Source organism: Melospiza georgiana, chromosome 17 (genome assembly GCF_028018845.1).
Source record: "Melospiza georgiana isolate bMelGeo1 chromosome 17, bMelGeo1.pri, whole genome shotgun sequence".
NCBI lineage: Eukaryota > Metazoa > Chordata > Aves > Passeriformes > Passerellidae > Melospiza > Melospiza georgiana.
This window is the reverse complement of record NC_080446.1, coordinates 3,155,339-3,167,747: the sequence shown is the minus strand read 5'-3', so window position 1 is coordinate 3,167,747 and position 12,409 is coordinate 3,155,339. Positions and strand designations below refer to the sequence as shown.

Sequence of the window (12,409 nt, the reverse complement as noted above, 5' to 3'; positions counted from 1 at the left end):
TGTTCCTCAGTGATCTGGAACCACAGAATGTGCCAGGTCCCTGCAGGACCCTGCTCTGGGCATCCCCATTTCGTGGTGGTTGTGTCTGAGCTGCAGCAGTGTGTGACTGAGGGAGCACACGGCTCTGCAGGGCCCTGACACACCCAGCTCACTCTGATCTATCCCAAAGGAACCCAAAAGACAGAATGAGAGGACTCACACCAGGCTCCATCAGGAACATCCATCTCCTTTGCCATCTCCTTCCAGGCTGTCCCACTGCCCACCCCCAGCAGCAGCTCCACACTGCCCCAGGCTCCTCCCTTTCATCGAGGCTTTTGGGCCTCCTGAATTAAAAACTGTTAATTTTAAATCCTGACCATTGCTAAGGAATGACATCACCTTTCCAGTTCTCTTACATCATCCCTAGGTTTTATCTCCTGCATCTATTTCTTAACAGTTCTTATCCTATTGCAGATTTCCTCTGAACTTCAGCTCCTCATCATCCTCTCCAAGCACTCCAACCCAGATTTTTCTTTTCCTTTGGGTTGTGCTTTCCTTATTTTCTGCATTTCCTAACTCCCATTTTGAATGGATTGCTGTCTGCTTCCCTTTTTCTTATTTGTTTTATATTACTTTCCATCTAATTTTCCCTCTCATTTCATCACTGAAGTAGGATGGGCAGTTAGCCAAAGTTGTCCCCCTTCTCAATTGCAAAATTATTGTTTTTTGGCCATTTAATACCTTTCACTTAGAAAACTGTCAATTCTACTTCAGTTTTTCATCTAATTTCCTCCCCACTTCCAGATCTGGTATGAAATTTGCTCAGCTATGCCCTTTTGAAGCACCAATTAAATTTATTAGCAACTCACATGGCTGTTTGCTGAGCTCCACTGCAATCAGGATTCCAACCTCATTTCTGACATTCATTTATCTTTATCTGGCATAAACAAGACCAAATTAATTTCATCCTTCATGTCTAGCACTGCTTCAGAAAAACAGGTCTAGGACACAGACCAGGAGCTTTAATCCTGACTACTGGATTCCTTTCCACCACAAAACAAATAAATACATTTTTACTGTCCCTGTGAAAACCCAAGCCAGTGTGTGCTGGAAGTTGATGGTAACAGGCACATGTGTCTTAGTAAACTCTTCCACATTCACTTCTCTTAGAATAATTTTTTAAAAGATTAATTATTTTTTAACCACCCCAAAAATAAAAAATAAAATAATTTCCCAAGTCTCAAACAATTTTCTGGCTTCCTGCACTGAGACTGAGCCTTCAGTACCTTCTTTAATATCACAATCTCCTCAGACAAGCTGCCTTTCCAATTTTCTGCTTCTTTAGCAGGTGCAGAAGTTTAAAGTGTGAGCCAAGTCTGCCAGACAAACAGTCCTGGGTCTGACACACAGCTCAATTAACAGTAACTTATTTTTCCAATTAACCACCTTCATGCCTCCCTGTTTAAAATACCTCAGAATGCGTTTTTGCATTCTAGATTTCCCAGATAAAATGAAACCAAAAAATCTGAAGCACTTTTGGACACATTAACAGCATTGTGCTACTGCTTTGTTTGAGAAACAATCCACATGGAATATCAAAGTCTGTCCCACACTATAAATAAATCCACTGCACTGGAACAGCAGGGGGAAGCTGGAGACAGAAAGGAGATGGGTGACAAGGCTTGTTGCTCCAAACTCCCCAGAGAGTGAGGAGGAAGAGAAAACAAAGAGGAAGCAGGAGGTGAGTGAGTGGCTGTGGGGATGGGGAAGGCACCAGGAGCAGCCAGGCCTGTGCCAGGGAGAGCCCAGGCAGGGCAGGGCAAGCCTGGAAGGGTGATGGGAAGAGAGACCCAGATGGAAAAGAGGCAGCAGGGAAGAAAAGCCATTAAAGATGCTTGGCTGAACAAGGTTCCTTGCCAAGGAGCAGGGAAGGAATGAGGATGACTTGGCCTGGAGCACAGCGCTGAGGGAGGGGATGGAGCGAGATCTGACAGCTCAGGCAGAGCAGAGCAGGAGGCAGATTGGGCAGCAGAGCCTCCAGCCCCCACAGAAATGCTCCTCTGGGCTCAGCACCGAGGCACAGATTCCTGGCTGCAATCACACTTGTGTGTGGCCTCCCAGTGAAATGTGGAAACAGAAATTGCTGCTTCAGCTCCGGGTTCCTCCCCAGCAGGAGCTCAGGTCAAGAATGGGGATCCACACACAAACACAAAGAACTCCCCCAGCACACACATGGGGGGTTACACCCAACACCACAGTGCCACATTGGAAATCAACTTTAAAAAACCTATTTATACATAACTTCAGAGAATTTAGGGTTCTCCAAGTCCAGGCACACAAAGCTGGGCAGTTTTGGACAATTTCTGAGCAGTGCCAGCTCAGTTTTTGATCACTGAAATGATCAGACACTGCAATGTGCTCCCCAAACTCACAGAGCACAAACCTGGTTCTGCCATTTCCTACCTCCTGAGTGCTTGACTTTGTACAGCCTTAATAAGGGTCTTTCAAAAGTAGCTCTCTGTGGGTAATTGTGTGTAGGACATTTGCCAAACTAAACATGAGGGAGTTCAAGAGGCTTTTCTAATCTTGTGAGTTTATCCACTAAAGAAAAAGATTTGATTAAAAAAATGAAGTACAGCTAAACTGGGAACAATACTTTACTACAGGCTGTTCTTCATAGGCACTTCAGAATCTTGAAAAAAACCTCACAAAATTAGGAACTTATTAAATCAGAATGAAATGTACCAATGCAGAAACATAAACAGAAATGCCAGATGTATAATGTCAACTTGTAATACACAGCTTCAATTATTTCTTCTTAATTCATTTGTTTTCTTAACTTCTTTTGTTTTGCTCTCTGGAAAAGGCCATTTTCTAATGACAGATCACAGGAGGAAAGATCCAAAGTTCAAGTTTACTCCAAGGAAAAGCAGCCTCATTTCTGTGCTCACAGACCCCGTGTCCCTTTTGTACTTTTCACTCTGTGGAGGCTTCAGGACAAATCCAGGCCTGGACTGTAGCAAAGAGAGCTATGTGGAAGTTTAGGAAAGGTTTTAAAGTTTTACTCTTCAAGTACAAATGTGAAATTAGTTCTTGAACAGGAACTGAAGCCACAGGAAATGGCAGAGTGAGTGACAGGCACACAGTCACCAGCAAGCGTGCAGGTGTGTGCTCACTGGAGTACCACGTGCAAGATTCCTAGCTGGCTCTCACTTGTGTTATTTTAAAAATAATCTTCATTTATCCAGTAAAAACCCCCAACCATTAATCAACCAACTTTTATAGTTAAGCAGATTTGAGCAGTGGAAACACAATTACTTTGTTCTGTGAAGCTGATCTTCTCCAAATCCCAAACACATAAACTGAATTTCACCCACCACCTGTCACTTCTCAACTTGCTCACTCCAGGACTTGGGCCAGGGATGCTTCCCCATTCCCAAACCTGGCACAGTGGCTCTCCAGGCTCTGTGCAGCACCAGTGCAGCAGCAGTGCAGCTGTGACCCAGCCACAAGAAACAGGAGCCTCAGAGTGTTGTTTTACAGGGGCTTTAATTTCAAATGAGGGATTTTTGGTGGTGCTTTTTTCCTCACTTACTTTTTATAGAAAACAGAACTCAGGATGTGGAATTTCAGGATATCACATAGGGCAAGAGAAATATAATTTCAAATTAGGAGCACTACAGTGAAGCCACTATTGTGCCTGAAAATGAGGGACATTCCACTGAAGAGGCAGAAGTGCCATCTTCTGAAGAAAAGGGATGACAGTCTTCTTCCACTGGCAATGAAACATCAAGTAAGCCAAGACACAAATGATCCATTCCTTGTGCACACCACGATGTAAAATTGCTGACAAGAATTGCAAGTTCACATGTGCAGCAGATACAAACCCTTCATAGTTTATTGATGAAAAGAAATTCTAGTGAATTGCAAAGTGAAGCTCCAACTTTATCCCACTAACAGCATTTCAGGAGGAAAAAGTAACACCACCATTGAGCTTTACAATCCTGTATTTTTAGAAAATGACATTATGGTACATCAATCCCCCTCAACATAACAACATGACATGATCTTGCTTTTCAGCCCCCAGGCTACTCCCCAGTAACCTGAGCTGCTCCTGGCTTGCAGTGCAGCTGTTCCAGCTGTGCACTCCCAGCTGACAACTGCCATGCACAGCAATAGTTATGATCATCCATGCACGGAGTATTTGCTTTAAGATGTGGAGAACTACATCTTAAAATAGAAGAAATCATTTTCCATTTGTTTCCCAGCTCTAGGCTTCAAGATATTTCAGGTTTCTGTTTATCCCAAATTCGCCCAGAGTGCACCAAGCAGCCTCTGCTGGGTGTTACAAAAATCAACAATGAATGTGCAAGTGGTCATCTTAAAGTAACAGCAAGGACAAGAATTAGATTAGTAATAACTTGATTTCTACTACCATGAATCAATCACAGGTTTCTAACATCTGATGTTGTGTGAGGACCCCAGACAATTATCTTATTTAGAAACTCTACATTTTGTGCACAACTTCCTAAGATACACAATGTCCTTCAGAATAATTCACTTTCTGGGAATACTTCATGAGAACATTTGCTCTTGTGTTGCCATGAAAGGAACAACTTACAAAAAGAGCCAGGTGGCTTAGGAATATCCATCCAATCTATATTTGCACTCTATCTACAAACTGGCCTTTTAGGAACCTTGGAAGAAAAAAAATCCTTAAGATTTCTCTCTACTGCCTATGAAGGAAGGGCTTGGTCAAACAGGGGCTGAGAATTCCCCTGATCAATGACTTTATTTCAAGCTCAGCAAAGCAAAGCATTACCCAGACAATTCAGGGCTACTGTGTTCAGGCTCTTGTGAAAAATGGTGAGGGAAAACCTCAGGATTTGGCTAAATTCCAAAATACAAGCAGTTAATTTAAGAGTCTTGTTTAGGACTGATGGTGTGGGTCAGCCCAGCTGCAGGTTACAGATGTCACCAACACTGAAATCCTCTCCTGGTCTCCTTGCTCAGTGGAAAAGCATGAGAAGGTTTTCAGGGACCTCTTTATGATCCCAGAGTGCAAACACAGGCACAGCTTTGCTCATGAACAGCTCCAGGCTGGCTCAGATCACCAAGAGGTCCCTGCTGAGCACTGGGGGGGACAGAGCTGCTCCTGGCTCTGCCCTGGGCCAGCAAAGGCAGCTTACACTGGGTGTGAAACCTGCCTGAACATTACTTCAGATACCCTCACAGGAGACTAGTTTAAATCTAAAATCCTCCCCCTTTATCCTGCAAAGATAGCAATTTTTTTTCTTAAACCAACCACTTTTAGGCTGTTTTTAAGCTGAACAAAGGACTCAAAAAAAGCTTATTTTTTTCAAAGTGAATCAGAAATTCTGATAAGAAAACAAGATATTTACAGCCACTTAAAAAAAAATCTACTTCATATCTCAGTCTTCCTTCAGCAAAGGTTTTCTCAAATATATTCTTCAAAGCCATGAAAATTAATTTTGCAGTGTCACTCACAACCTTGCCTTTCTGAAAAGAATGCTTCATTAGAAAGTTTTCTTCAGCTTCTACTGCCCAGGCAGTATCTTCTTTATCAATTCTGCCCAATTTGTCCCATGAACTCCCTGCTTTGTCCTTTCCAGCTCCTCTCCCTCCTGCCCTGCCCTTTGCAGCCAGGCTGCAGTGGCTCTGTCCCTTCCCTCTGAGCAGACAAGGCACCAGCACTTCAAAATGCCAAAAATACACCTCTCCTTTCTATTGAATCTCCTAGAAATACTTCCAGACTCATGTTCAGAAGCTGAACACACCAATCACAAGGTTTTTTTCCCACCTATTTTTCTTATTAAGCCTTACATTAAATTTCACTTATTTGCACTTGCAGAGGAGGAAGCCCTTGAGACACGAGTGGGACAAACACAAAGGTCAAGGGTGCAGCAGAGAGGCTGCAGCCCCACAGCTCTCACAGAACCCCAGAACAGGCAAGGAATGACAGAAGTCATCTGTAAAAGACTCAGCCTCATCTTGTAACATGCTACAACAAATTTTGCCACTGAATGGTTTTGGGTCTCCCATTTGAGAATAGATGTGAATTTACCTGCTCAAAAACTGTTTAATCTATTGAATCCATCATGTTAAAACACACTGAGTTTGCTTATACACCTTGTGGTAAAAGGAAGCTTAGAAACAAAATCTCCTGATTCTAAAGGCGCTGTCAGGTGTCTGAACTGCTGAACCCAACTAACCTGGAAGGTGGGATGTTACCTTGTACCTCAGCATGGAGACTCTGAACAACTTTTGTGCGTCAGGCTCACCATGGGATGGTTTGCTTTGATATTAAAATTAGTCTGGAAAAAAAGAGAAATTCACCCTGAAATCAGACTGCAAGCTTCCTTATGCTATGAACAAAGCTGACAAGAGAACACTGCTTCCTCCCCACCTCTAAAACTGTGAGAACAGGACAAAAGTAACAAAGGAAACATTAATTTGGGGGCTTTATTTAATTTTTCTTTTCTTTCTTTTTTTCTTTTTTTTTTTTTTTTTTAAGATGCTACATAGTCAAACAAGATTGGTCTTTTTACGGCATAGGACTAATTTACTACTGATATCTTTGTTTCTCCCCTAAATAGACTTATTTACATACAAAAACAGTTTCCTGACCACTGTTTTTCCCAATGCTCAGATGATCAAAACTCCCAACAATGGTGTAGTGCCCAAAACACCAGGAGGCAGAAGAATCTTGCACCACTACAGCAGCAAATTTTTAGTTCTCGTCACTGGCTTTGAACAGGTGCCTTCTCATACCACAAAGAATCAGTCAATTTCGTGATAATAAGGAAACATGAGATGAAATACATTAAATAAGTCAAATATGCATTAAACATCTCTGAATAACATTTTAATTCAACTAAATGAACCAACAGCAATGTAGCTTGGTCCCTTGGTGAGAACAAGGCATTGACCTTTATTCTGAACGAGCCCCTCGGTGCTGCCCAGCTCCCTCAGTGCTGCCACACCCAAGGCTTTGCAGCTTCTCACTACTCACTGAAGTGCCAAGAAATTGGTAACTTGCACAGAGTTGAAGACACTGACAGAAACTGTTAAATTCATGAGCAGAATGGTGGATTAACGTATTTTACAGAAGTTATCAACACCTCCTGCCTAACCCAGCTCCAAACATCCCTAGGGCCAGCTCCAGCAGTGGAGGAAGAGGTTTTTCTAGTTTTCCTTTTTTTTAAATTTTTTTTTTTAAAAAGAGGTAATCCAGCAACATGTACCAGGGCCTAAGAATGTTTAAAATGACATATACAATATTCCATTGTAGTGTTAAATCAGGATTTTCTCCCCCCTTCATCATTGAAGCATATTCTCTTTCATTCATTCCCTCACCGTACATTTTGAACTTTCTAGATTATGTTACATAGTATTTGTGCAGGGGTAATTTAAAGGCAAGACCTGTGAGATGTCATACATTAATTTTTTTTTTAAACATTGTTATGAATAAATTTAATCCAATGATATGGCAGAACCATCAAACCAATTTACAATTTCCAGCATGCTGCCTCTACAAGGCTATTTTTCCTATAATTACACCAAAGACAAAGAACAAAACCACCAAAGCAAGTAGTCTGGAGCTGAGCCCTTCGTCCTTGACAGCAGCTGCAGAAGGAGAGATTGGGTTGTTTGTCTGGGGTACCTTCCTCATCCGCAGTCCATCTTCTTCCTAAAGGAGGAGAGAGTGGTTATCTCTACAAAAAAAAGCTTTAAATATTCATATTTAAATTATATTCTTGTATTTATTTGGGTGGGTGTTACAGAATAGGTGAAAGCAAATTGACAGCTAAGTTAGAGCTCTGTGTCCTGAATGATCCTGAGAAGGAGGGGCAGTGAGGCAGGAGGGGAAAGCCAAGGGAGGGGAGAAGCACTGAGGAACCTGCAGGAACTCCTGCCCAAAGCCATCTGGAGATGGCTCCAGAACTTCAGAAAAATGATGGAGGAAATGCCATGAAGGTGCTTTTCTTGCTCTGTAACAAAGGTGCTGTTGGGGAAAACGTTTCTCAGTATAAGTAAGATGAAGTTGCATGTTTTTCACAAGCCAAGGCAATTACACTCCTCATTTTCCATGTCAGATGTCACAAGCAGATCTCCCAGCCCTTGAAGGGAAATCAGCTTCCCCATCATATTAATGCTGACATTTTGACATGAATCTAATGGCAATAATTAGGATATTTTACTTGATAGGAATTTAGCAGCTCACCTGATTTAAAGATGAGACAACAGATAAAACAAAGCAACACCAGCAGAAATTCTCATTCCAGGTGGGAATGATGCTCCCCTCAGCTCTCCCTGAGCTGCTGTGCAGCACAGCTCCACTCACACACACACACTCTGAGCACTCCAGGAGAGGGGAAATGAGTCTTTTGTGACTTAATTTGTGTCCAGCTGAAGCAACAGTGTTAGACTTCTTAATGTGATACAGTATTATAGTGCAAAAGTATAAGGTATCAAAGCAAAAGTCTCCAGCCTCTACCTAAATACTCAAGGAACCAACCCAATTGTAATGAAAGTTACTGCAGTCTTCAAAATTGCCAGGTAAGTGGAGTTCAAAGGGCTTGGGGTATGTCAGTGTTTCTCACTTTTGAATTCAAAGGGACACCTACATGATCTGAAGGTGAACTTATTTTTCTATTAATAATTTATTTATTGACTAATTGAAAGCCACAGGCTACCCAACACCTCACTGCTGCTCTAATTCTGAATGGAGACAACTGACTTTTGTAAACAATAAAATGCTGTTTAAATACAAAACACTTGATATAGAAACAACAAATTTTCATTTAAAATATTTTAATTTCCTTCTGACAGTGACTCCAGCCTGACACTGACAGCACTGACAGCAGGCAGTGATTCAGCATTGCTTTCTGGTATTTTACAGGTGTTTTTAACACTCCACAAAGGGACAAAGAGCTCACCTATCTGGGATGTTTATGTAAGACATCAGCTCAATTCTAGATAGCTCTTGTACAGTGTTTAGTCAAGAACAATTTGGTAAAAAATTAAATAAAATCATACAGAATTTAACAGTACTGAGTCACTGGCAAAACAAGAACACAAGGGGAAGTTAGGGCCATGTCTGTTAGGTACACATATTATTTCTGTGCAAAACAAAACTGTTTTCAAGAATTCCTTCATGCATCAGCCAGCCAAGCAGCACCAGAGCTGAGAGAACAGAGCTCCTTTCACTGGGCTGCAGGAGTCACAGCATCCACACTTTCCTTGGTGCTGATACCCATGGAAGTAGACACTTACAGCAAGTCAAGCTACTGTAAAAAGAATTTTTCAGCAGAGTGATAAAGGCTTCTCAATTACTGGATTTCCCAGCCATGTGCTGGATCTGACAGGAAGCCCATTTCCCATTCATCTGTCTTAATTTGGCCATTTCAGCAGCACATTACAGGTGCAATTACTGAAACACTCAGTATTTGCACAACACTGCCCTCAAGCTCCCATGGTTTGGGAGAAGGGGCCAAGTCCAACACTGAATGCTTAATTCAGACTGAGAAATTAGGTAGGAAAAGAAAAAAGAGGGGGAATTCACTCCTCTGGGCTCTGGGTTGCTACCCAATCTCCTTCTGTGACTGCATGACTTGTGCCTCCTTTCAAAGGAACCATTGATTTCAGCACCTTCTCGCAGTTTACAGAGAAACCTGAATTATCTTTTACTTTATAGACAGCAGTAAAATATTGTGCTAAGGTCAGGTAACCAAACCTTTAAGATGGAAGCTTCTTTTTCAGGAAAAGGGTAAATCTGAAAAGAAAACAACAGCAATCTTTACCTTAAACTGTTTATTCTCCTCCCGTAACCTCTGAACTTCTACTTGAAGCCTCTTATAGTCTTCCATTACTTTCTTAACTTCAGTGTCATCCAAAGAAGAACTTATTGATTTAGACATTATAGAGGAATCTGTCTTTGTTGCAGTTGTGGATGCAATTTTATTTATTTCTATGTCATGCTGTTAAAAAAGGATAGAGTGATTTTTGGTTAGTTATTAACACCACACCACACACCTGATACATAGGAGGAGAATCAGGTAAAATTGTCTGTGCACACCTGACACGTGCCTGTATCAAAAGAAATAAACAACATTTTGCTTTCTGTAACTTTACTGCTATCCCAGAAAACATCAGATCAGCAGCAGTAAGTGAAGAGAGAATAACCTTGACTTTTCACACCCTGCATGTACAGAAATGTCCCTAAACCAGGTGCACAACCAAGGGTCCCTCCCCAGGCACAGCACAAGCAGCCACTGCAGCACCAGCACAGGCTGCAGCTCCCTCCCCTGCACTCCTGGCTGTCCCCTCTCCCTATTTCTGAGTTTCTGTGGGGATGCAGGAATTTGCAACCCAAGCTGGAAACAAAGTTCAGATCTCCCAACCCAACCCTGCTCCCTCTCCTGCCTTTGGATCTCCTCCATGCTCTGCACTTTGGAAAGGGTCTCCCATAAAATCAAACCTCTCCCCAGCCAATTACATAATCCTAATTACAGATGTTCAGTGCAAGGTAGAACAACTGTGCCTTTAGTACCTGCACACTAGGAAGCATTTTTCAGTTTATTCAATCCATTACCAGTTTTACACTGGACAATACATATTTGCATTACAAATTATCGTGTCTATTACCCTAACAACAAAGGATCCTACAATATTACAGATAATAATTTCAATATAATTCCTAACTGCATTTGTGTCTTCCTCCTCAGTTTTCTATCAATTCACCTGACAAAATCAGAATTGTTCTAAGGAATGTTGGACAGGCAGTGAAATTTATATTGCTGATGATTATAACTGCTTCACTATAAACTCTGAGCTTCACAACCAGCAATCAGCACCTCTAATTTTTTTAAGTATTCTTTATCCTGTGACCTTTCACTAAATGACAACAGATCAACTCAAAAATTGCTTTGTGCCACTGTTGCATTTATGAAGTTTAAACTGGCTGTTAGTTACACCAAGGATTACCAAGATTTTAAATAGTTTACATTGTGTTTTTAAAGGGTGATGCCATCCAGGCAGTGAACAGAGGGTTCTGTCTTGTGCTTATACAGCTGTCTGTACAAACATGCCATTTTACAGGATTTACTGTGGTATTAAGTCAAATCACTCAGTATGCATCTGAAAATACTCACAGGCTTATCATTCTCTGCTGGTAGCTCAAACACACACCTAAGTTTCGAATCCATGAGTTCTTCTGGTTTTGCTTCTTTCCACTGGAATAAGTTAATATTAATTTCATATTAAACATATGAGTACAATCAGGCAGATTGGAAATGCAGTGCATTATGTAAACAAATCACATCATTTCACTCAGAAAGAACCCACAGGTGTTTATCACACCACCATTAACCACACTCAGGATGAAAAATGAGATCAAAACCAAAACTGAGTGGTATCATAAAGACAGACCAGATACTATGAAGCAAATCATTCTAAATAGTCTGAAACTTCCACAGGTAATTTATGAGAACTGGGAGCTGTATCAGAGTAATTAGCAGAGACTGGGGGGAGTAATGAGCCTGCTAAAAAAAAAGAAGGAAAAAAATTAAAAGGAGGGATGAATTCAAGGGAAGGGAAAGATAACAAGCCCCCCCAAAAAATCACAGAGTGATATCTCAACTCTCTGGCCAGTGGAGTCCCTATTCAAACTTTTCCAATTTCACATGAGCTTTTCTTCCTGACTGGAATGAATACAGGACTGTTCTTCCCCCTCCTTGTTTTCCAGCATCAATGTCTGAACAGCACCAGATGTGCTGCACACAGAGGGATAACTTCCCCTCACTCCTCCTCTCCCCTTCCCCTGGGGACTCTGCCATAAACAAGATTCCTTGCAACCTTTTTAACAGGGATCAGCAGTAATAAACCATTGCTCAGTATCAGCTGTAACCCTGAAGTGATTTATTCTCAGTGATAACAAACAGCAAGAAGTGTCCACTCTCCGATCCTGGAGTTCTCACGTGCTCCTCTTCACTCTGACCATCCTCCTGGTAGCTTGGTATTCCTCAGCATATCTCAAGTAGGTGACAAATTATGGCTAAGCCCATGCAAGCTGGAGTAGTATTTAACTCATCCTAAACAGCTGAATCCAAGTTCAGCTCTGCTGGGGCTGAAGTCAGATCTATTTCGAGCTCCTTGGCTGCCTGGGAAGTGTTGAAAGCTTTATAGTACTCCCATAACTGGTCTCACCTGTTCATCCAGAATAGGAAGAGATCTGGAGAGTGGTAACAAAACTGAGTACTGATCAAAGTGTTACAGGAAAAGGAATCCTATTGGTCTGCAGAGCTTTGGAAAATTGCAAGGCCCATCTAGGTACTAAAAAACATTCTTTGCCAGCAGAATAACATTTGTCATGGTATAAAGTAACTCATAAAAATTAAAGAGCTCAAAA

The 12,409-nt window shown here is 41.6% G+C and overlaps 1 protein-coding gene across 1 annotated transcript in view; it reads right to left on the bottom strand.

Moving 5' to 3' along the window:
* Positions 1-3,854: 3,854 nt before the first annotated feature.
* VAPB (VAMP associated protein B and C) overlaps positions 3,855-12,409 on the bottom strand; it is a 32,935-nt gene continuing 24,380 nt past the window's right edge. The window contains exons 4-6 of the mRNA XM_058036344.1: positions 11,154-11,234; positions 9,804-9,980; positions 3,855-7,690 (exon numbers count right to left, since the gene is read on the bottom strand). Of these exons, the coding sequence (XP_057892327.1) occupies positions 7,532-7,690; positions 9,804-9,980; positions 11,154-11,234 (417 nt within the window). The 3' untranslated portion in view covers positions 3,855-7,531. The remainder of the gene's footprint in view (positions 7,691-9,803; positions 9,981-11,153; positions 11,235-12,409) is intronic.